The following is a 22,738-nucleotide window of genomic DNA, read 5'->3' on the forward strand; positions in this document are numbered from 1 at the left end:
GTGACACTAAAAGGAGAATAAAGAAGCATGAGTTAGGAGGTGTCAGACTTCTAAAAGATGTGTTGAGCAATGGAGTCACGGATATGCTGAACTATATTGCAGTAAGGAAACACGAATGTAGAAGGTCTTATAAGTGCAGGGGCAGTGGCAGTGTTGGTCACAGAACGAGAGAGAGAGAGAGAGAGAGAGAGAGAGAGAGAGAGAGAGAGAGAGAGAGAGAGAGAGAGAGAGAGAGAGAGAGAGAGAGAGAGAGAGAGAGAGAGAGAGAGAGAGAGAGAGAGAGAGAGAGAGAGAGTTAAGTAGATGTAATAGTAGTAGTGGTGGTGGTGGTGTGGGCTGGATGCACTGCTGTCCTGGGGGAGTGCTGCTTGGTGTGGTGAGTGTGTGGTATAACACAGACTGCCACACAACACACAACACACCACAGAAGTCTGGGGTCAACAGGCTACAAAGTAAATTACTCCCTGGACAGCCAATCACGAAAAATTTTAATCGGAGAAGTAAAAAAAAAATGGAAAAAAAAAAAAAACCTGATGAACTCGTCTTCCCACTATTTCAGTGCAAAATTTTGAGAACACAATGAAACACCAGCAGGTATGTTGGTCTTACAAGAGAAATGCCAACTATTATTCTGTATATATATACAAATAAAAAACAGTAATAATAATAATAATAATAATAATAATAATAATAATAATAATAATAATAACAATATCAATAATAACAATAATGATAATGCTAATAAGAATATAATACAATTTCCCAAACAATATAACTCCAAGCTTTAAATTCTTATTTTTCATAATGTCAATGGTGTAGTTCATTCCAGCATTGCATGCATAACACAGATCCATACTCTTCACTTTGTTCTCTTCAGGACTGCTTTTCAAGGCTACAGGAATTATTAATTGAATTTCTAAGGATGCTTTTGTTGATGGTATAAAATTAAAATCCTTGTTAAACTATCACTAGGATCATGAAAACTCCTTTGAAAATCACAATAACATCTACCACAGCCTGCTAAACAATCACTTGAATCATGAAACTATCTCTAGAATTATGAAAACCCACTTGTAATCCACAACTAATAATGCTCACCACAGCCTGCTAAACTATCACTAGAATCATAAAAAACCTTGAAAACCACAATAATGCTCACCACAGACCATTAAACTATCATTAGAATCATGAAAACTCCCTTGAAAACCACAATAATGCTCACCATGGGATATTAAACTATAATTAGTATCATGAAAACTCACTTGAAAACCATGATAATGCTCACCACAGCCCATTAAACTATCACAAGAATCATTTAAAAAAAAAAAAAAAAAAAACATACACACAATAATGCTCACCATAGCCTGCTAAATTATTAGTAGAATCATTAAAACTCCCATGGAAACCACAATAATGTTCACCACAGCCTGCTAAACTTTACCTAGAATCATTAAAACTTTCTTGCAAACCACAATAACATCTGCCGCAGACTGCTAAACTATTGACAGATTCAATAGCTTCCAATAGAGCCTGTTGAAAATAGTCAAGATGAGATCCCAAAACATACAGAAATATGGATAATAGTTATAAGCATCAGCACAGGTGACCCCCTCTTCCTTGGATGCTGCTTGGTAGTCAAGAGAGGCAAATAAGGGCTATGGTCTACACAGCGCAAGTTAAGAGACAAGCAGTGGCAGTGTAGAGGGGAGAATGAGTGCATAGTACCTCGCTGCCTCATGCTCTTGAGAATGTTCCGCAGTACGTAAAGCTTCTTGATGGCTCTTTTGACATGAAACACATCCACTGAAGTCAACGAGAGGTGGCCACGTAAAAGTGAGAAGAAAAGGCACACAGTTACTAGTTGCCTCAAGTGTGGTGATACTATTATGCTGATACACTGAGAAACAATGACTATCTTGGCTTGCTCTTTTGTGGACTGTTATGCTGAAGAAACACACTTGTATGTTATGTCAACCTAGAGAAACTCATATCACACACCTCACCATACATAGGTTCAACAATCCCAGAATGTTTATTTAAAAAGAAATCAGTACATAAAACATGATTTAGATTCACTATAGCACATAAAATTTTAACTGCATCTTAATTAACTATGATTTGGCTTAAGGCATCTTTAACTCAATGGAACTACTATATAAATTCTAACTCAATGGCTCACTATATAAATAAAAATTAGAGGAACTTACCAAGTGTAGGAAATTTGCCAAACACAATGAACCACTGTGTGCATGTGTGTATTTACCTAGTTGTAGTTTTACAGGGCCTGGGCTTTATACTCGTGTGGCCCTGTCTCCATATCTACACTTATCCAATTTCTCTTTAAAACTATGCACACTCGTAGCTGACACCACTTCCTCACTCAAACTGTGTGTGTGTGTGTGTGTGTGTGTGTTTACCTAGTTGTATTGTACAGGGTTCAAGCAGGGCTCATAGTGTCATGTCTCCATATCTCCATTTGTCTAATTTTTCCTTAAAGTTAAGTACGTTATGTGCTGTAACAACTTCATTATCCAATGCATTCCATTTTTCCACCATTCTGTGTGGAAAACTGTACTTTCCAATATTCTTCACACACTGCCATCCTGATCTTCTTTTCATGTCCTCTTGTGAGGGCCCTCCATCTTCTTTTGTCAACAGCACCAGGTCTTCTTTGTTTATCTTTTCAATATCATTTACTATGTTATACATTGTTATTAGGTCCCCACATTCTCTTCTATCTTGTAAGCTTGGCAATCCCATTTCCTTCAGTAGTTCTTCATATGTGAGGTCCTTTAATTCTGGCACCATCTTTGTAGCAATCTTCTGTATCCTTTCCAATTTTCTTATATCCTTTTTAGAGCTCAGAGACCATACCACTGCTGCATATTCCAGCCTTGGACGTATCATGCTTGTGATGATTTTTTTCATCATATCTTTATCCATGTAATGAAATGCCACTCTTATATTAGTCAACATTTTATATGATAGTCCAAATATCTTGCTTATGTGTTTTTCAGGGCTCAGATTTTCCTGTATGATCACTCCCAGATCTTTTTCCTCTTTAGTCTTCATTATTTGTTCCTCTCCCATCAAATAGTTCCATACTGGTCTTCTCTTACTCTTTCCTAGTTCCATTATGTGACATTTCTTGGCATTAAACTCCAATTTCCACTTCCTGCTCCACTCATAGATCTTGTTTATATCTTCCTGCAACAGCAGACAGTCCTCTCTGGTTTTGATAACTCTTAGCAGCTTTGCATCATCAGCAAATAAATTTATATAACTGTTTATCCCAATGTGAATGTCGTTTACATAAATCTGAAACATAATGGGGGCTAACACTGACCATTGTGGCACTTTGCTAGTTACTTTACCCCAAGTTGAGTATGTATCTCTGATTATAGTTCTCATTTCCCTATCCTTCAAATAATCTCTTGTCCATTCTAGCAAAGTTCTATGCAGTCCTCCTATGTTCTCTAGTTTCCAAAGTAGTCTTCCATGAGGGACTTTTCAAAAGCCTTTTAATATCCATCTCTGTTTTCAAGTCCTGCAATAACTCTTGAGTAGAAGCTTAATAAGTTTGATACACATGACTGCCCTGTCCTGAACACAAATTGTCTGTTCGATATGACTTGCTCCTCTTCTAGAAATTTAACCCATTTTTCTTTGATAATTATTTCACATAACTTCCCCAAGACACTTGTAAGTGACACTGGTCTGTAGTTTAGTGGTTCAGTTGCCTTTCCTCCTTTAAATATCGGTATTATGTTGGCTCTCTTCCATTCTAGTGGAACTTTCCTTCATTTATTGAACTTGTAATTATTTCCCAAATTGGATCCAGTAGTTGCTCTTTACATTCTTTTAACACCCAGCCTGATACACCATCTGGCCCCATTGCTTTTCTGACTTCCAACTTATCCAATAATCTTCCAATAACCTCTGTGTGCACTGCAATCTCCTATAATCCTTGGTAATCCCATGTCCTACAAGGTTCTGTGCAATCATCTTAAGCAGTGAACACCATTTTGAAGCTCTCATTCATTATTTCACACATTTCCTTCTCTATTTGGTATGCCTTCCCTTCCTTAATTATCTTTTCAATTCTTTCCTTATTCTTTGTTTTGCCGTTTATAAACTTCTTTGCTTTTATTCACTACATCTTTCTCAAAGTCTCTTTCTTTCTCTCTCCTTTAATATATTCATTTCTAGCATCTTTGTACTGCTGTCTGTTATAGTCATTTCCCTGTTTTATGAGTTTCTTCCACACTTTATCTTTTGCCTTTTTAGCTTGTATGCATCCAGCATTGTACCAAGCATGTATTTTTTTTTCTGAACTCTATAAACAGGTACAAATTTTTTTTACTTGTTCATTATATTTTTGTAAGAATATGTCATATTTCCCTTGTACTGTCTTTCTGTACATAATATTACTCCATTCAATATCAGCAAAATAGATCCTTAATTTTTCAAAATCCGCTCTTGCATAATTTAATCTCCCACTCTCTTTATAGTCATCTCTGTAACTTATCCCATCTCTAATGTCACATGATAACTTCTTCCCAATGGACTAAGGTATTGTATGATTGGAGGGGGCTCTGGTTTCTTTGTGAAAACTAAGTCAAGCAACTTCCCCCCCCCTGTACCTTGTTGACTCTTCCACCCACTGTTCTATCACATTAACCATAGTCAACTGTGACACTTTCTCGCTCCACTGTCCAGCATTATCCATTACTTCCATCTCTCTCCAGTTTACTTTTTTTCAGTTTCAGTTAAAGTCTCCAACTAAACGTATTCTTCTATCTCTTCTTATCATGTTATCTAGGCACTTTTTCACCTCTCTTTGAATATCTTTATGTTCTTCTGTTCCCCATGTATTAGTCTTTGGTGGAACATATGTAACTATAATTTTTTCTGGTTCTTCAAATCTTTTGTTTTGATTGTTACTCCCATTACTTCCACTTTGTCCTCACCATATTGCACATCCTCCACACATATATTATCACGAACCATTATTAGCATTCCTCCTCCCCCTTTATCTTTCCTGTCTCTCCTCCAGGTATTATATCCCTCCTCCTTAAAGTTGACATGGATCCCTTCTCTCAGTTTTGTTTCAACAATGCACATTACATCTGGCTTTTTCCCTTTCAAATAATACCTAACTTCCAATATGCTTGATAACAACCCATCCATATTAGTATAAGTCACTCTTATAAGTCACTTCTTGCCTCCTCCACGACCTCCTCTTTCTTCCTTAGGTACCACTTCTTTAGTCTCATATCCAGAACCCTCCAGTAAAATTCCTTCTTCTCTATCTCTGTCCTTTTCTTGTTCTTTTCCTTAGCTTCACTTCTTAGCACTTTCTCCTTTTCCTTCTCCTCTAAGTTCATATCTCTTTTTATCCATATATCCTTGTGTTCAATATCATCTGCCAGCTTTCCTTTCCTAGCCATAATTTCCTCTACAGCCATTTGGAATATCATTCTCACCTTCATTGGTCTCTTACCCCCCTCACTGTACCTTCCTAGCCTGATCACTTCCTCCATCTCCTGGTCTAGTTCTTGTGTGCTGTCTTGTACTCGTTTGATAACAGTTTTGGCCAATTCACATTCTCTCGTGAATTTATTTGGATTTTTCTTTTTCTTCATCCCAAAAATCACGAAGCTTTTTTTCTTGTACACTGTATCCCACACCAAGTATTCTTTCTCTTTAATAACTTCGATTACAGTGACTTTCATGTTTTCCTGAATTTGTCTCTTTACAACCTCTGAAAATTTAACTTTTTCCTCTTCTTGCTCCTGTTTCCATTAATTTCATAGTTCCTTCAACTTGCTTTCACCCAATCCACCTTCTGTCCTGTCCACAATCCCATCCTGCACTTTAACCTGCAAGCTCCTTAAGGAGCTTTCGTAGTCTTGGCATGTGGCTTTTAGTACATCATTTTGTTTCTTTATTTCTTGTATCTCCTCTTTCAATCCCTGATTGATTGTACTGACCTCCTCACATTCTACTAATCTCAATTTCAGCTCTGTGTTTTCCGTTATCAGTCGGTCCTGTTTGTTCATTAGACTTGACATCACTTCCTTCATATACTTTAATTCCCTTTCTACGTTGATTAACCTTCTCATATTACCTCATTCGTCCCTGAATCCAGAAAAATCCTTGTTCATAATATCATCTGTTAGTTTCCTTAGACCAACAGGAGTTTCAATGTAGCATTGGTTTTCACATGATGGCATATATTTTGATTCTGCCATACGTCTGGCAGTGCTACTCTGTTCCATCACTCATTATTCTTTCCGTATATACGATCCAACACCTATTTAATTTGGAGACGGGAGAACCTATGGCCCCCTCCTTCCCTGTACATATGTCTAGGCCAGTCTCCAACTCCTGTTGTAGTTTTTCTGTGTGTAATTCACGCACTGTTTGATCTGCTGCAGTCTCTGACGAGACAGCCAGACGTTACCCTACGGAACGAGCTCAGAGCTCATTATTTCCGATCTTCGGATAGGCCTGAGACCAGGCACACACCACACACCGGGACAACAAGGTCACAACTCCTCGATTTACATCCCGTACCTACTCACTGCTAGGTGAACAGGGGCTACACGTGAAAGGAGACACACCCAAATATCTCCACCCGGCCGGGGAATCGAACCCCAGTCCTCTGGCTTGTGAAGCCAGCGCTCTAACCACTGAGCTACCGGGCCTGTGTGTGTGTGTGTGTGTGTGTGTGTGTGTGTGTGTGTGTGTGTGTGTGTGTGTGTGAGGAAACAGGTATAATGTGACACACAAGCAAGCACCACAGTGCATTCCATCATGTAAGAGCCCTCATTTCCACTTTAAATGCAAACAAAGGCAAACATCTTCCTTGTGTGGTTAGTATTCCTATTAAAAGGAAGGAAAAATGTAATTGATGTGGAAGTGCAATATTTAAGTATCTTCAAATAAGTGGCATGTTTACTCAAATATGTTATCATCAGAGATACACAACCAAAACTTTTGTTGAAGGTGAATCACACAAGAGGAAAAAGTATCATCTAGGTATGCTCAGAATGCCCAATAACAATTGCTACACCTTCAAATTTATGATGTGTTTGCTCATATATCTTGCCCTTTGAGACACACAAACAAAAACTTTCCAATGTGAAGGATGAGCTGCGCAAGAAAATATATCATTGAGAGTGCCCATATCAAGGTGATGGATGCCCCAAGAGAGCCAGATAATTTCCCAGTGTGCAGCAATAATAACACTACAACACTAAGCCATTCTACTACATCCTCTTTACTCTATTTCTAGGTAAAAAAAATGTGTACAACAAAAGATATCCATTGCACTCTATAAAAAAGCTATGTAATTATGATCAACCATATAAAGAAAATAAATTAATATCTTAATAGTACCTACACTGAAAAAAAATGTATGAACAGTAACCAAACATTAATCAAAATTGCATTAAAAAATAGTATGGTGGTATCTTGAGATACGAGTTTAATTTGTTCCGTGACGGAGCTCATATCTCAAAAAAAAATTTTCCATTGAAATGCATTGAAATGCCATTAATCTGTTCCAGCCTCCTCAAAAAGAGCACCCCTATTTTTTTTATGTGTTTTCTGGTAAGAAAAAAGTACCTATAAATAATAATCATTGTACAGAAACATAATAAAACATTAAAAAAGATAATATAAAATATCAATAGATAAACTACTCATATAAAGTATATTTATCTCGAAGGGAGCATTCCACGGGACGTTACCCTACCGCATCCCCACCCTCCCTTGGGACTGTTGATCAGCTGGAGTGTACAAATATAGCCACCCACAGAAGACTGGCTGCTGTAATAATCACAGAAAAGCTTGTTGACAATCCTGTAAACATTAATCATTGGAAAAATGAAGTTTTAAGTAGGAGAGAGAGAGAGAGAGAGAGAGAGAGAGAGAGAGAGAGAGAGAGAGAGAGAGAGAGAGAGAGAGAGAGAGAGAGAGAGAGAGAGAGAGAATACAGGCCACACCACTGCAGAGATTTGTTTACATTGTCCCTCCCTCCCATCTATGATAACCGTCGGTGGAGGAGGTAGGCGGAGATGGGAGAAATTTGTTTCTCCTTTTCAGTTATGTACACATGCATGCTTTATCAGCATGAAAATACATAAAATAAGAGCAAATATTTATTTAGTGTTCTTACCTTGGAGACAGACATTTTTCAGCTAATGGTGGTGAATGGTGGTGGAGGAGGAAGGAGGGCACCATTCACATGTAAACATTAACCATAAATCAAAACTGTACTTTATTTAGACAAAAGCAAGGTCAGTAAATAGTGTGAAAATGATGAAAGAATAATCATAGTGCTTGAGATCCACAGGAAACACGTAGACACTAGTTCAGCTGAGCTGCTGACTAGCGGCAACATCCCCAAGCATGACTCGTATCTCCAAATTTTGCTTGTGTCTCGAAATAAAAAACTAACCAAATAGTATATACATCACTAACTGTATAAAAATCCTACAATAAATGTCTACTGCATTAAAAATACTATATAAAGCTTAAATAAATGCCATGGAAACAATTTAAGAGAAAATACAAAACTCCTTCTTTATTTTCAAAACCACCAGAATCTTTACTTTAAGTATAGGTTTCATTAATCTTTTAACACACTAGAAAATATTCTCTCTCTTTCTCTCTCTCTCTCTGTCTGTACTGATATAATTATCCTTTGTTAAATGTTCCTACAATCATTAAGATATATATATATTAATCATCGATGGGGGAGAACAATGTAAACAAACTAGCACAATCTCTATTCCCTATCTTTGTCTTACTCTCTCTCTCTTGCCTACATACTTAAAATACTTCACTTATTCTATGAATAATGTTTACAAATTCGTCAGCGAGGTCTTTTGTGATTATTAGAGCAGCCAGTCTTCTGTGGGTGGCTATATTTATACACTCCAGCTGATCGACAGACGCAAGTAAGGGTGGGGATGCGGCAGGGTAACGTCCCGTGGAATGCACCCTCCGAGATAACTATATTTTATAAAAGTAGTTTATCAATTTATATTCTCTTTTGTTATGCTTTATAATATTTCTGTGCAATAATTATTGTTTATAAATACCTTTTTTTACCTAAAAACATGTAAAAAAAATTTGGGTGCTCTTTTTGGAGAGGATAGAATGGATTAATGGTATTTCAATGCATTTCAATGGGAAAAAAATTTTGAGATATCAGCATTTTGAGATACGAGCTCCATCACGGAATAAATTAAACTCGTATCTCAAGGTACCACTGTATTATTTTTCACGATCATTATTATCATTGGTACTCTCATTATTGATAAAATAAGCAACAAATAACAAGGGAATTACCGTATTTGATGGCATATAGGACACATGGTCATATAAGACAAACTCCCATTTCATTAGGGCAAATTCAGGAAAAAAAATTTTTGTGTATTCAAGCACATACTGTAGAGAGCAATCTAGCAGCACATGACAGAAGCAGAAAACATTGCTGTAAAAGCAATGTCATCCTCAAGGTCTAGCCAATGTTGGTCTGGGCAACAAAGATTGTTTACCTTCCTTGTGCTTTTCAGATGGTCTTCTTACTGTCACCAGACATGTATATTTTTTTCTGTAGGTGATGATCCAAAAGCCCTTGTTGCTGCTCTATTACCATCCTCCTTGACATAATCTACCACTTGTAGTTTGTAGGAGATTGTGTAGCTCAATCTTTTTCCTCTTGTTCCCATAATGGTGAGGGTATTGATGTGTTTTGTTATGTTCATAAACTCCTCAATGGCACTCAGTCAGGCTTCTGATCAGTTGAAATTTATAAACATGGCTTATAAATATCAACTGATTGCTTCCATTTTTACTTTAATTTGTTTTAAAGTACTAATACTGGTAATAATAACAATAATACCAGCAACAAAATAATGATGGATGCAGTTAGGGTAAGTAGAAGTACTGATCATAAGCTAGGTTAGTGAGCATCAGGGAGATTAGCCTATGGGAGATAACAACTTTGCATATCAAATGCAGGGCAGGAGGTGCATCCTATATGCCATTAAATAAAGTAGTTTATCATAAGATATTAATAACAATGTAATAATAATAATAATAATAATAAAAAAAATAATAATAAAAATAACAACAATAATAATAATAATAATAATGATAATAATAATAATAATAATAATAATAATAATAATAATAATAATAATAATAATAAAAATAACAATAATAATGATAATAATAATAATAATAATGTGAAACATGGTGAAGGAATCATGAGTTGGTAGGCAAACATTTTATTCTTGATTACTTTTACCCAAAGCTAAGCTTCTTCAGAAGAACATGACTCACAGACCAAGCTGTTTAAATCTAAGGGTTACTGGTGATAAGTTATAGAGAGCTGATTGATTTTTCAAATCATATGATATTTTTCATCATTGGCTTGTTGACTTCCTCCTCTTGGATCATGCATTGTATTTTGTGACTGGTGAACGACCTGTCCTGCTTCCTCCACCCACACTAGGTCATCCATTCTTTTGATTATGTGTTTTGTTCGTTACATTATTGCTTTTGTTCATAAGATTAAATCAACATAAACAAAAGAGTGGGCAATCTACTTGTAGTGTGGGCAGAGGTGGCAGCAAAATGGATTGTGTGAACCAGGAGGGGGACATCAAAACCAATCATGTCACATGACCCAAGAAGACAACAAACAAAAGACCAATCAGCTCTCCATAACTCGTTCCTGGCAGCCCTTAAAGCCCTTATCTTAAATTTAGATAGCTTGGCCTGTAAGCCATATTCTCCTGAAGTTCTATAGGCAAAACGAGAATAAAGTGTTCGCCTACCTGCCCATGATTCCATTACCATCTTCTGCAACTCATCATAATCTTCCCACACTAATAATAACAATAATAATAATAATAATAATAGTAATAATAATAATAATAATAATAATAATAATAATAATAATAATAACAATAGTAATAATGATGACAATAATAATAATAATAATAATAATAATAATAATAATAATAATAACAATAATAATAATAATATTAATAATAATAATAGTAATAACAATAATCATGATAACAACAAAAGAAACTTACTCTGTTGGTATCTTCTTATCTCTTTCTCTCTCTTTTTCCTTTCTTCCTCCAAGGCTTCCTCACTTCCCCAAACCTCCACAGCCCTGGGAGGAAGAGGAAGTAAAAGTAATGGTGATGATAGGTGAAGGCAAAACATATACAAATGATTCATAAATAAAAAAAAAAAAAAAAAAAAAAAGGCAAAAAATGACAAGAAATAAAAAAGAGAGAGAGAGAGAGAGAGAGAGAGAGAGAGAGAGAGAGAGAGAGAGAGAGAGAGAGAGAGAGAGAGAGAGAGAGAGAGAGAGAGAGAGATTCTTTAAATTACAACCACAATACATCTAAAGAAAAGAAATATTAAGAAAAATGACTAAGAGATTACAACACACACACATACACACACAAATAGATGAAGGGAATACTAGACACCTGATTAAATTATTATTTACTCCCAATGAGGTCTAACAGCACTAGTTCTGGTCTTATAGCCCAGTTCAGGGGGTGCTGTCAACTTGCCATTAAAGCCTAGCTGTGACCTTGCTGTATGTTTCCTTTTATGTCTCACAACTCAAGGGGGCAGTCACATCCTGCCCTCTAAACACAACTCTTCTCCACAAAAAACTGGCATGGAGGTGTACAGTCCCCATTCTTTTTCTCAACCTAAACCTTCTATTCTAAATCTTAGTTTAACACAGCCTGTCTCATGCTATACATGATAGAGGTTGCCCATAAAAGGTACTTGAGCCTTCCATCACCTGAATCTCATGCACTTGATATTTCTGCCTGGAATCATGCCAAGTCTGTTTTTCAACTTGCTAAACACTCCTTCATAAACAGAAAATGTCAAAATCTTTCAAACTCAAACCACCAGACTTCTGGCATCTAGCCAAAAACATCTCCAATAACTTTACTTCTTTATCTTTCCCTCCTTTATTTCATTATGATGGGACCACTGTCATCTCATCTGTCTCTAAAGCTGAACTCTTCTCTTCAACTTTTGCTAACAAATCCACCTTGGATGATTCTGGACTTGTCCCTCCCTCTCCTCCTCCCTCTATTTCATGCCTTCAGTTCAAGTTTTTCATAATGATGTTTTCCATGCTGGTCCAAACCCTCTTAAGGCTTATGGATATGATTGGGTTTCTTCTGTTGTTCTCAAAAACTGTGTTTCCATGCCTGAACCTTGCTTAGCCAAACTTTTTCAACTTTGTCTATTGATTTCTATCATTCCTTCTTGCTAAAAGTTTCCCTACATTCAGCCTGTTCCTAAAAAGGGTGACCATTTTAATCCCTCAAACTACCGTCCTATAGCAAACTACAGCCTGTGGGTCACATGCAGCCTGCCAAAGGAATTCATATGACATGACAAATGTTAGTAAATTTGAAAGAGCAAGTTAATAAACAATGCCAAATAGTATTATGAGCATTTCATTTTCTTCCCACAAGTGTGCACATATGTGTGACAATGGCTTTTCTTTAGAAGCTTTAATTTTATATTTTAAATATTAACAATTTTGGGTTAATATGTATAGTATAAGGTCCCATATGAATGTGATTCTTCTTAATGTGGCCCTAGCACTGAAAAGTTTGCCCACCCCTGCATTAGACATATCAAAAGCTCTTGATAGAGTCTGGCACAAAGCTTTGATTTCAAAACTGCCCTCCTATAGTTTCTATCCTTATCTCTACAACTTTATCTCAAGTTTCCTTTCCAACTGTTCTATTGCAGCTGAGGTAGACTGCCACTGTTCTTTTGTTAAAATTATTAATAGTGGTATTCCTCAGGGTTCTGTCCTGTCACCCACTCTCTTTCTACTATCCATTAATGATCTTAACCAATCTTCTTATCCTATCCACTCTTGCACTGATAATACCATCCTACACCTTTCCATGTCTTGTCAGAGATGACCAACCCTTCTGGAAGTCAACAGGATCTCACAAGAATGCTACAGATTGCTTAAGTTCTGACCTTTCTAAGATTTCTGTATTGGGAAGAGAAAACTTAGTCGTGTTCAATGCCTCAAAAACTCAATTCCTCCACCTATCAACTTGACACAACCTTCCAGACAACTATAACTTCTTCTTCAATGACACTCAGCTGTCCTGCTCTTCTACACTGAATATTCTTGGTCTGTCCTTTACTCATAATCTAAACTGGAAACTTCACATCTCATCTCTTGCTGAAACAGCTTCTATGAAGTTAAGTGTTCTGAGGTGTCTTTGTCAGTTTTCCTCATACCTTCAATTGCTAACGCTGTACAACGGCATTATCCATACTTGTATGGAGTACTCTTCGCATGTTTTGAGAGTGAGGGGGATTCCACTCACACAGATTTATTAGATAGGGTGGAATCAAAAGCTTTTTGTCTCATTAACTTCCCCATCCTGACTGACTGACCACAACCTCTTTTTCAATGCCGGAATGTTACATTTCTTGCTATCTTCTACCAATATTTTCATGATAAATGCTCTTCTGATTTTGCTAAATGCATGCCTCCCCTCTTCCTGTAGCCTCACTGTACAAGGCTTTCTCCTTCTTTTCATCCCTATTCTATCCAACTCTAATTCAAGAGTTAACCATGAAACCTCAATCATTCATAGCTTTCTCTGGAACTCCCTACCTGTTTCTGTATTTCCATCCTCCTATGACTTGACTTCTTTTAAGAGGGAGGTTTCAAGACATTTGTCCCTTTCTTTCAGCTGACTCTTTGACCTGCAAGGGGACTCGTAATTAAATGGACTTTTTTTTTGTTGGCCTTAGTCAGTTTTCCCTTTTATATAAGAAAAAAAACTTTTTCAACATTAATCTCTGCAACATTCACAGTCTTAGATCCAATTTTCAATCTGCAGAAGACCATCTCTTTTCTTCTAAACTTCATCTGTTCCTCACAAAAACACATGTGTCTGAGGCAACTGACAGTAATCCTTTTTCTGTTTCCTCCTACTTTCTCTAACAATATTTTTGTTCCATAGATGGATGTTGCATCCATGGGCACAAAAATTTGACTTTATCTCATGCCACACTCTTGAATCTTCCAAGTTTTCACCATCTGGCTATGACTCCAGAGTCACTCTGACTAAATTTATCTGTGCTGTCTACCTCTCACCTAACACCTCTAACTATAAGAAATTTTTTAATTTAAAAAATAGAGCCCGTTCTGTCTCTCTATCCTTTTCCATAGATCTCCATCCTTGAAGATTTCAATGTTCACCATTAGCTTTGGCTTTCCTCTCCCTTTACTCACCATACTGATGAACTAGCCTTCAACTTTGCTATCCTCCATGACCTAGAGTCCTAGAGGAACTGGTGCAACATCTTACTCATATTCCTAACCATCTTGGAAATACAGCCAACATTCACAATCTTTTCCTTACCTCTAATCCTTCTGCTTATGCTGTCACCCTATCAATGGAAGCTCAAGTCAGAGGTTAAACTTGTTATAATTGGTTCACTTAACGAAAATTCGCTTAACGAAGGGTTTTTTTAGGAACGTAACCCCTTCGTTAAGCGGGTGTTGCCTGTACTTATAACATAAACTGGAAACTTCACATCTCATCTCTTGATAAAACAGTTTCTATGAACATAAGCATTCTGAGGTGTCTCTGCCAGTTCTTCTCACTATCCCAACTGCTAACTGTACAAGGGCTTTATCTGTCTATGCATGGAATACTCTTTGCATGTGTGGGAGGAGGGAGTTTCCACTCACACTGTTTTATTAGATAGGGTGGAATCAAAAGCTATTCATCTTATCAATTCCTCCTCTCGGATTGTCAGTCTCACTGCCACAATGTTGCATCTCTTTCTACCTTCTACTGCCTTTTTCATGCCAACTGCTCTTTGGATCTTGCTAACTACTCGTACATGCAGTGAGGCCACAGGAGGAGTCCTGTGGCCTCACTGTACAAGACTTTCTTCTTCCTCTCATCCCCATTCTGTCCACCTCTCTAATGCAAGAGTTACCAATACTTTCAATCATTCATACCTTTCTCTGGTAAACTCTGGAACTTCCTATCTGCTTCTGTATTTCCATTTTCCTATGGCCTGCATTAATTTAATAGGAAAGTCTCAAGACATTAACTCCTTTCTTTTGAATAATTCTCTCAGACCTGCATGAGAACTGACAACAAAGTAGACCTTTTTGTCTAACTCTTTCTGTTACCCTTGGCTAGTTTTCCCCTCTTAAAAAAAAAATATATATATATAATAAATGAATAAATAACTCCATAAAGAAATGGACACAGAAAAAAATAAACAAATAAAGATAAATAAAATATAATAAATAAGTAAATATGATAAATAAATAGATGAATAAAAAAAAAAAAAAAATAATAATAATAATAAAAAAATCATACACATTAAAATAAACACACATACTTTGCCTCCACATCCTTGCGCCAGTACACAGTGATGGGCGGCTCATTCTCGAAGGGCGACCTGCGTTTGGTCTTGCGCAGGTTCTCTAGGTCTGAAGGCTTGAGCAGGAACTCAGACATTGCTCGCACTGCCGTGATGAAGTTCCTTTCCAGAGAATGGTGGGAACTGTCAAACCTTGGCCTCTCCTTTTTTCTTGGAATAACTGACAGGGAGGAAGAGATGACCTAGTTTAGGAGCTTTCAAACTTTGGGTCTCTCCTTCCTTGGCATGATTAAGAAAGAGAAGGAATGATCAAGGGTAGATGTCAAACTTTTGTCTCTCTCTTTCCTTGCCGTAACTTTAGTGGAGAACAGATGGCCAAGTTAAGGAGCTTTCAAACTTAAGTCTTGGGCCTCTCCTTAACATAAATAAAGGGAGATGAAATGGACAAGGTTAGGATTGTCAAATTTTGGTGTCTCTTTTCTCATGAAGGCAAGAAAGGTTAGACAAGGCCAGTTGGACAACAAACTTAAAGTCTCTTTGATGTAATATATCTAAAGAGGAGGAAGGTTAGTTAGGACTGGTAGAAATAGGTAAAGCTTTGGTTTCCTCTCAAAATTCAAGTTTCATAAAGCTAGATTAGAGGATTAGAAGAAAAAGGTTCCTAAATATAGTGGTAGATGACTGAGGTAGACACAGTAATCAGGTTGTTAGTGCTAAGTTAAGAGGGAATTTGAAAAGAAGCCTGGACAAATTTATATATATGGATTATAGGTAACATGCTTTTAGCAGACTATCATGTGTAGGTTTGTTGGCATACTATAGGGACCCATATGATCTATTTTTATTTTCTTCAGTGGCATACTTGTGAGCAAGGAATGTTGGACAAGGTTAGTAAGATATAAAAAATTCTGGTTTCTCTTCCTTCCCAGATGACTTATTTCTTCATTCATTCCTGTCCTGCCTGAGTGTGAACTTATTTCTGACAGGTTCTTGTGGTTTAGAATAAGTGGACATGACTGCCTCATTCACCACACTCCCTCACATCTAATATAAACAAGTGAATATGCTCAGGTAAACACACCCTTGATGACAGCTTCCTTGAGGCGGGAAGTGGCAGTGGAGGTGAGAGCAGGAGAGGTAGCCTTCTGCTGTTCTTGCTGTTGTTGTTTCTGTTTCAGGTCATGGCCAGGTGGCTGGTCTGCAGTAGCCAGACGGCGACACTGCTGTGCTTGCTGAAATCTGGTGTAACTCAGTCCATTCCTACTTGCCTCACACCGGTGGAGGGCAGAACTGCTTGCTACAACATACAACACATATCAGTCAAATCTCTTATCTCACACACACACACACACACACACACACACACACACACACACACACACACACACAGCCCGGTAGCTCAGTGGTTAGAGCACTGGCTTCACAAGCCAGAGGACCGGGGTTCGATTCCCCGGCCGGGTGGAGATATTTGGGTGTGTCTCCTTTCACGTGTAGCCCCTGTTCACCTAGCAGTGAGTAGGTACGGGATGTAAATTGAGAAGTTGTGATCTTGTTGTCCCGGTGTGTGGTGTGTGCCTGGTCTCAGGCCTATCCAAAGATCGGAAATAATGAGCTCTGAGCTCACTCCGTAGGGTAACGTCTGGCTGTCTCGTCAGAGACTGCAGCAGATCAAACAGTGAAACACACACACACACACACACACACACACACACACACACACACACACACACACACACACACACACACTCACTTTCCTAATTACTATAAATATCCATACAAACACACACACACACACACACACACACACATTGTTTCCTAATTACTATAAGTATCCATACAAACACCTTACTTTTGGTCTCTCATAAATCCATAAACAGCAGTTTTTAATTATCATACACACATAAAAATGCATGTGTATGGTTAGTCATGTAAAGTATCAATGTTAAATATACTTAATTAACAACCAAGAAAAGCAACTCTTAAATATATGTGAGAGGCTCTAGTTTGCTCATCTAGTGAGTGCTTGTCTAGTGTTTGCTATTGGAAGTTTCAAGGGTGTTTTCATGATTATGGTGATACTTTATATAAAACATTAACTATGGCATTAAATTGTTTACATGATTCTAGTGCTGGTTTAACTAGAATTCTGTACCATCAATGATGAAAGAAGAAAATATTCATGATAACTTAGCCAATAATCTATGTGGCCCTTAAAAACAACTTTGAAATATAGACCTTACATAGAAGAAGAAAAGTGAATAACATTTAAATCAATGTAACCAATGGCAACTGATCCATACTAAAAAAATAACTGGGGCAGCTAATATTCATGTCATCAAGAAGATTAAATTTGGTGCAGGGTATGAAAAGACTCACCGAGGCAATAGACTGGGAGGCATCCCAGCCGAACCTTGTTCTGGGCCACCAGTCTCAGAATTCGCAGAGTTCTCGGATACATCACACCTGAAGGACACCTGGTCATGAGAGAAGTGTGACAGGGGGAATTGCGCCTGACCAGTCAGATGTGTGGTATGTGTGGGGTGTGTAAGGGGAGTGTGTGAGGAAGGCCAGGAACACTAAGTTCATAGAACCACTCTTGACTTACTTTTATACTTGGCACTGGTCGAACTTCATCTAAATATACTGTGCAGTTCTGATTCTTATATTGTAAGAAGGATATGAGTGTTAAAGTCAGCAAAATGACAATTACTAGAAAGGCATGAGAGATAGAGGTATTCTTTTTATTATGTAAGAGGAAAAAGCTGGCCAAGGGTAAAAAGAGAGAAAAAAAAAAGCCCACTTAATTGCTGGTCCCCATGCAGGTCTGAGAGAGAAGACCAAAAGAAAGGGATAAATGCCTTGAAACCTCTCTTAAATGAGGTCAAGACATAGGATGATGAAAATACAGAAGCAGGTAGGGAGTTCCAGATTTTACCAGAGAAAGGTATGAATGATTGAGAGTATGTACTGGTTAACTCTTGCAATAGAGAGATGGACAGAATAGAGATGAGAAGAAGAAAGTCTTGCTTGTGTAATGAGGCCACAGGAGGAGGGGAGACATGTAGTTAGCAATATCAGAAGAGCAGATGGCATGAAAACAGTGGTAGAAGATAGCAAGAGATGCAACATTGTAGCGGTGAGAAAGAGGCTGAAGACAGTTGTTCAGAGAAGAGGAATTTATTTATTTATTTTTTTCTTTTATGCAAGAGGGAAACTTGCACAAGGGCAACAAAATATAAGAAAGAGAGAGAGAGAGAGAGAGAGAGAGAGAGAGAGAGAGAGAGAGAGAGAGAGAGAGAGAGAGAGAGAGAGAGAGAGAGAGAGAGAGAGAGAGAGAGAGAAAAAGGCCAACTTTAACTACAAGTTCCCTAAAAGATTTGAAAGAAAGTGGCAAGAAGATAATATGATAATGTCATATTGAACAGACATATATCATATAAAATGTTGACTAATATAAGAGTGGTATTTCAATTCATGGACAAAGATATGATGAAAAAAATCATCACAAGCATGTGGTGTGGTCTCTGAGCTCTAAAAAAAAAGACATAAGAAGATTAGAACGGATACAGAAGATTGCTACGAAGATGGTGCCGCAACTAAAAGACCTTACAAAGATGGTGCCGCAACTAAAAGACTTAACATATGAAGAAAGGCTGAAGGAAATGGGAGTCCCAATCTTACAAGATAGAAGAGAACAAGGAGACCTAATAACTATGTACAAGATAGTCCATGGCATTGAAAAGATAGAAAAGGAAGACCTGGTGCTGGTGACAGATGATGATGGAAGGACAAGAGGTCATGTAAAGAAGATTAGAATGAGGCAGTGTATGAAGGATATTGGAAAATACAGTTTTCCACACAGAATGGTGGAGAAGTGGAATGCATTGAGTAATGAAGTTGTTACAGCACATAATAAGCATAACTTTAAGGAAAAATTGGATAAATGGAGACACGGAGACAGGACACTATGAGCCCTGCTCGAACCCTGTACAATACAACTAAGTAAATGCAATTAGGTAAATACACACAAACACACACACACAATGGAATATGGAGCAGTGGTGTGCTCACTAAGCTCTAAAAAAAATATATAAGAAGATTAGAACAGATTCAGAAGATAGCTACAAAGATGGTGCTAGAACTTGATTTGAGGGAGACTGGCATAATGGATAAGGTGGTGAGCATGGGATCGGACAGACGTCCACGCATAGGTTTGAATCCCACCACACACCGCTTTGAAGCTAAGCCATTTGTCGAGTGGTTTAAAGTTACCTACAAGTCACCATGATACCCAGGTTTTAGGTGGTGTGCTTGGGTGGTGATATGGGCCCTAATATAAATAAAATTCCCTGCACCACTAATGGGCAGAAGCTAAACAGCACTTCCAACTTATACTCTTCAAGTATGCTTACGGGTGCTAGCTATAGGCCATAACATATAAAAAAATACAATAAAATAAAATAAATAAAGGACCTACATATGAAGAAACATTGAAGGAAATGGGACTGCCAACCTTACAAGATAGAAGAGAATGAGGAGACCTAATAACAATGTATAAAATAGTAAATGGCATTGAAAAGATAGACAAGGAAGACCTGGTGCTGGTGACACAAGGAGACAGAAGAACAAGAGGACATGTAAGGAAGATCAGGATGAGGAAGTGTGTGAAGGATATTGGAAAATACAGTTTTCCACACAGAACGGTGGAAGAGTGAAATGCATTAAGTGATGAAGTTGTTACACCACATATGTGTATAGCTTTAAAGAAAAAATTGATAAATGGAGACATGGAGACAGGACACTATGAGCCCCGCTCGAATCCTGTACAATATAACTAGGTAAACACACACACCCTCCCGTAAAATTCAACTAGGTAAACACACACACACACACACACACACACACACACACACACACACATTATTTGCATCATTCTACGGGAAAGCATAAATAAATTAACAACTAAAAACACTATACCATCAAAGAAAAGGGACCTTGATTTACTAAACACATGAGATATTAAGCAGAAACAGGAGGATAATTTACACTCGTACCTGTAATCTAATAATCCAGACAGGCCAGGAGGGGAAGCTGGCTTAGCAATAAATCCAGTAACACTGTCATAAACACAGCACCACCTTCATAGCACAGGTAGCGAAGGTACAAGTGAGGAAAAAATACAATACTACCTACCCTGCCCGTACCAGTCCTGCCTTCAATTGTTGACAACTGAAATTGGTGACAGAGTACGATACCCTCCTGCAATTTTGAAGGGAAACTACACAAAATATAAGAAAAATAATATTTTGTAGAGATGATAACAATGACAATGATTATAGGTTACTAGTAGTAGCCAATACGATTGTCTAAAATTACATATAGATTTTAAGGGTTTCCTTCTCGGTAAAAAAAAAAAGATACAATTAGAGGAAATATAGAAACAGGCAGGAAATTTTAAGGTCCACCAAGAAAAACTCCACTCTGGACCACATAATTATATTTGCTTAAATGTATAATTGATCTGTTTCAGTGGAGGAATTTTTTTATTTTTTTATTTGTGATTATATATATATATATATATATATATATATATATATATATATATATATATATATATATATATATAAAAAAAGATGATGCAGTGTGGAAGGAAGAGTTATGGTATGCTTGTCAGGGATAATATTCATGGTAAGTTGTTTGGTGCTATTCATACTATGTATGATAATATCAAGTCTTATGTAATGGTTTATCAACAGATTTTGTTGTAATCAGTTTATTACGCAAAGCGTCAATCCATCCGTCTGTGGCTGATCTCATCTCTGCTTTACTTTTTGGTATTCCATGTAAGATTTCACTTTATGCATTACAAAACAATTCTTTCTTGGGGGCAAGCTTTGTAAAAAGCTAATAGAAATGTTTTGTGAACATAAATGCATATATAAGACAGTAACACCACCTCGACAGGTGGTGTTCCCAGCAACCTCAGAGCAACCTGATAGCAACCTTGTCACCGTCCCTCCAAGCGTTCATGGATGCCATTTCGCTGCAGGAGGTTGCTCTGACGTTGTTAAAGAATCTTGGATCCAGCTCCAGGAGCGCTAGAGACAGGCGGGGAGCCAGCCAATCACAGCGAAACTACCGCGTTCGGTCCCTCACCCGGCAAATTCAAACCCAGAAAATTCGCTAAAACGGATGTGGATGTACGTTATGCGGACTTTTTGGTCTAACTTTATATAGTACGTTAAACCAGAAATTCGTTAGACGAACGTTCGTTAAGCGGAGTATTACTGTACTTGTATACAATGATGTCACCTCCTGGCTGGACGCAGGATACATGGTTGATGTTGTACTCTTTGACTTTAGTAGAGCCTTTGATGTAGTCAAGCACTCTCTTCTTATAGACAAACTGAGGCTATTAATTGGGAGTACATAGTCCTCTACTGTCATGGATCACAGATTTTCTAATGGGTCACACCATGCACGTCTCAGTTTCCGGGTCCACTAGCTCTTTAAAAAATGTCCTCAGTGGAGTACCCCAGGGATCAGTCCTTGGTCCCCTCTTATTTCTAGTTAACATCAACTTCTTGCCAACTTGTATCCACTCAAAATGCAAATTCTTCGCAGACGACAGAAATCTGTCAGAGGGACAATGACACAGTAGTATACAGAGTTGCTGACTCATGGGGTCTGCGTTCAACCTTGATAAGTGCTGCATTGCCAAAGAGGATCAACAGACCACATCAACACTGGCCCATTACACCTTTATACTATGGACACCATTGCCCTCTCTATTGTATCTACCCATAAAGATCTGGTATTACAGTTGACTCTACCATGAAATTCCATTATCACATCTCAAAGACTGTAAAGAAAGCAGCAAGTCTGGCAAATAACTTGCTGAAATCAACACTCTGTCGCGACAAGGACTTTATGATCACCCTGTTCAAATCTCACATCAGACCTTTACTAGCTCTACTGTGTGGAACACAGGATACCTGGGTGACCTAAAGCTTCTGCAATCGACACAGCAGAGGTAGACTAAACAAATAGCAGGAATGACCGATCTTAACTATGCAGACCATCTACAAGCTCTGAATATTTATTCAGTCCAAGGCAGACTAATCAGGGCAGACCTTATTAGCAAATTGTTTTCATTTATGTGAGAAAATATATGTTCAGAAATTACACACTCCATACATTTAGAAAGCACACAGGTTAAAGACATAGGTCTGTAATTCAGTGGGACATATCGAGAACCCTTTTTGAAGATAGGAACCAC

General features: G+C 37.7%; 1 protein-coding gene across 1 annotated transcript in view; it reads right to left on the reverse strand.

Moving 5' to 3' along the window:
* The window catches only part of LOC123502836 (zinc transporter 9-like), a 35,652-nt gene extending 14,882 nt beyond the window's left edge, over positions 1-20,770 (reverse strand). The window contains exons 1-6 of the mRNA XM_045252107.1: positions 20,653-20,770; positions 17,836-17,933; positions 16,541-16,756; positions 15,478-15,679; positions 11,124-11,206; positions 1,726-1,803 (exon numbers count right to left, since the gene is read on the reverse strand). Of these exons, the coding sequence (XP_045108042.1) occupies positions 1,726-1,803; positions 11,124-11,206; positions 15,478-15,679; positions 16,541-16,756; positions 17,836-17,917 (661 nt within the window). The 5' untranslated portion in view covers positions 17,918-17,933; positions 20,653-20,770. The remainder of the gene's footprint in view (positions 1-1,725; positions 1,804-11,123; positions 11,207-15,477; positions 15,680-16,540; positions 16,757-17,835; positions 17,934-20,652) is intronic.
* Positions 20,771-22,738: the final 1,968 nt, after the last annotated feature.

Source organism: Portunus trituberculatus, chromosome 12, assembly GCF_017591435.1.
Source record: "Portunus trituberculatus isolate SZX2019 chromosome 12, ASM1759143v1, whole genome shotgun sequence".
NCBI lineage: Eukaryota > Metazoa > Arthropoda > Malacostraca > Decapoda > Portunidae > Portunus > Portunus trituberculatus.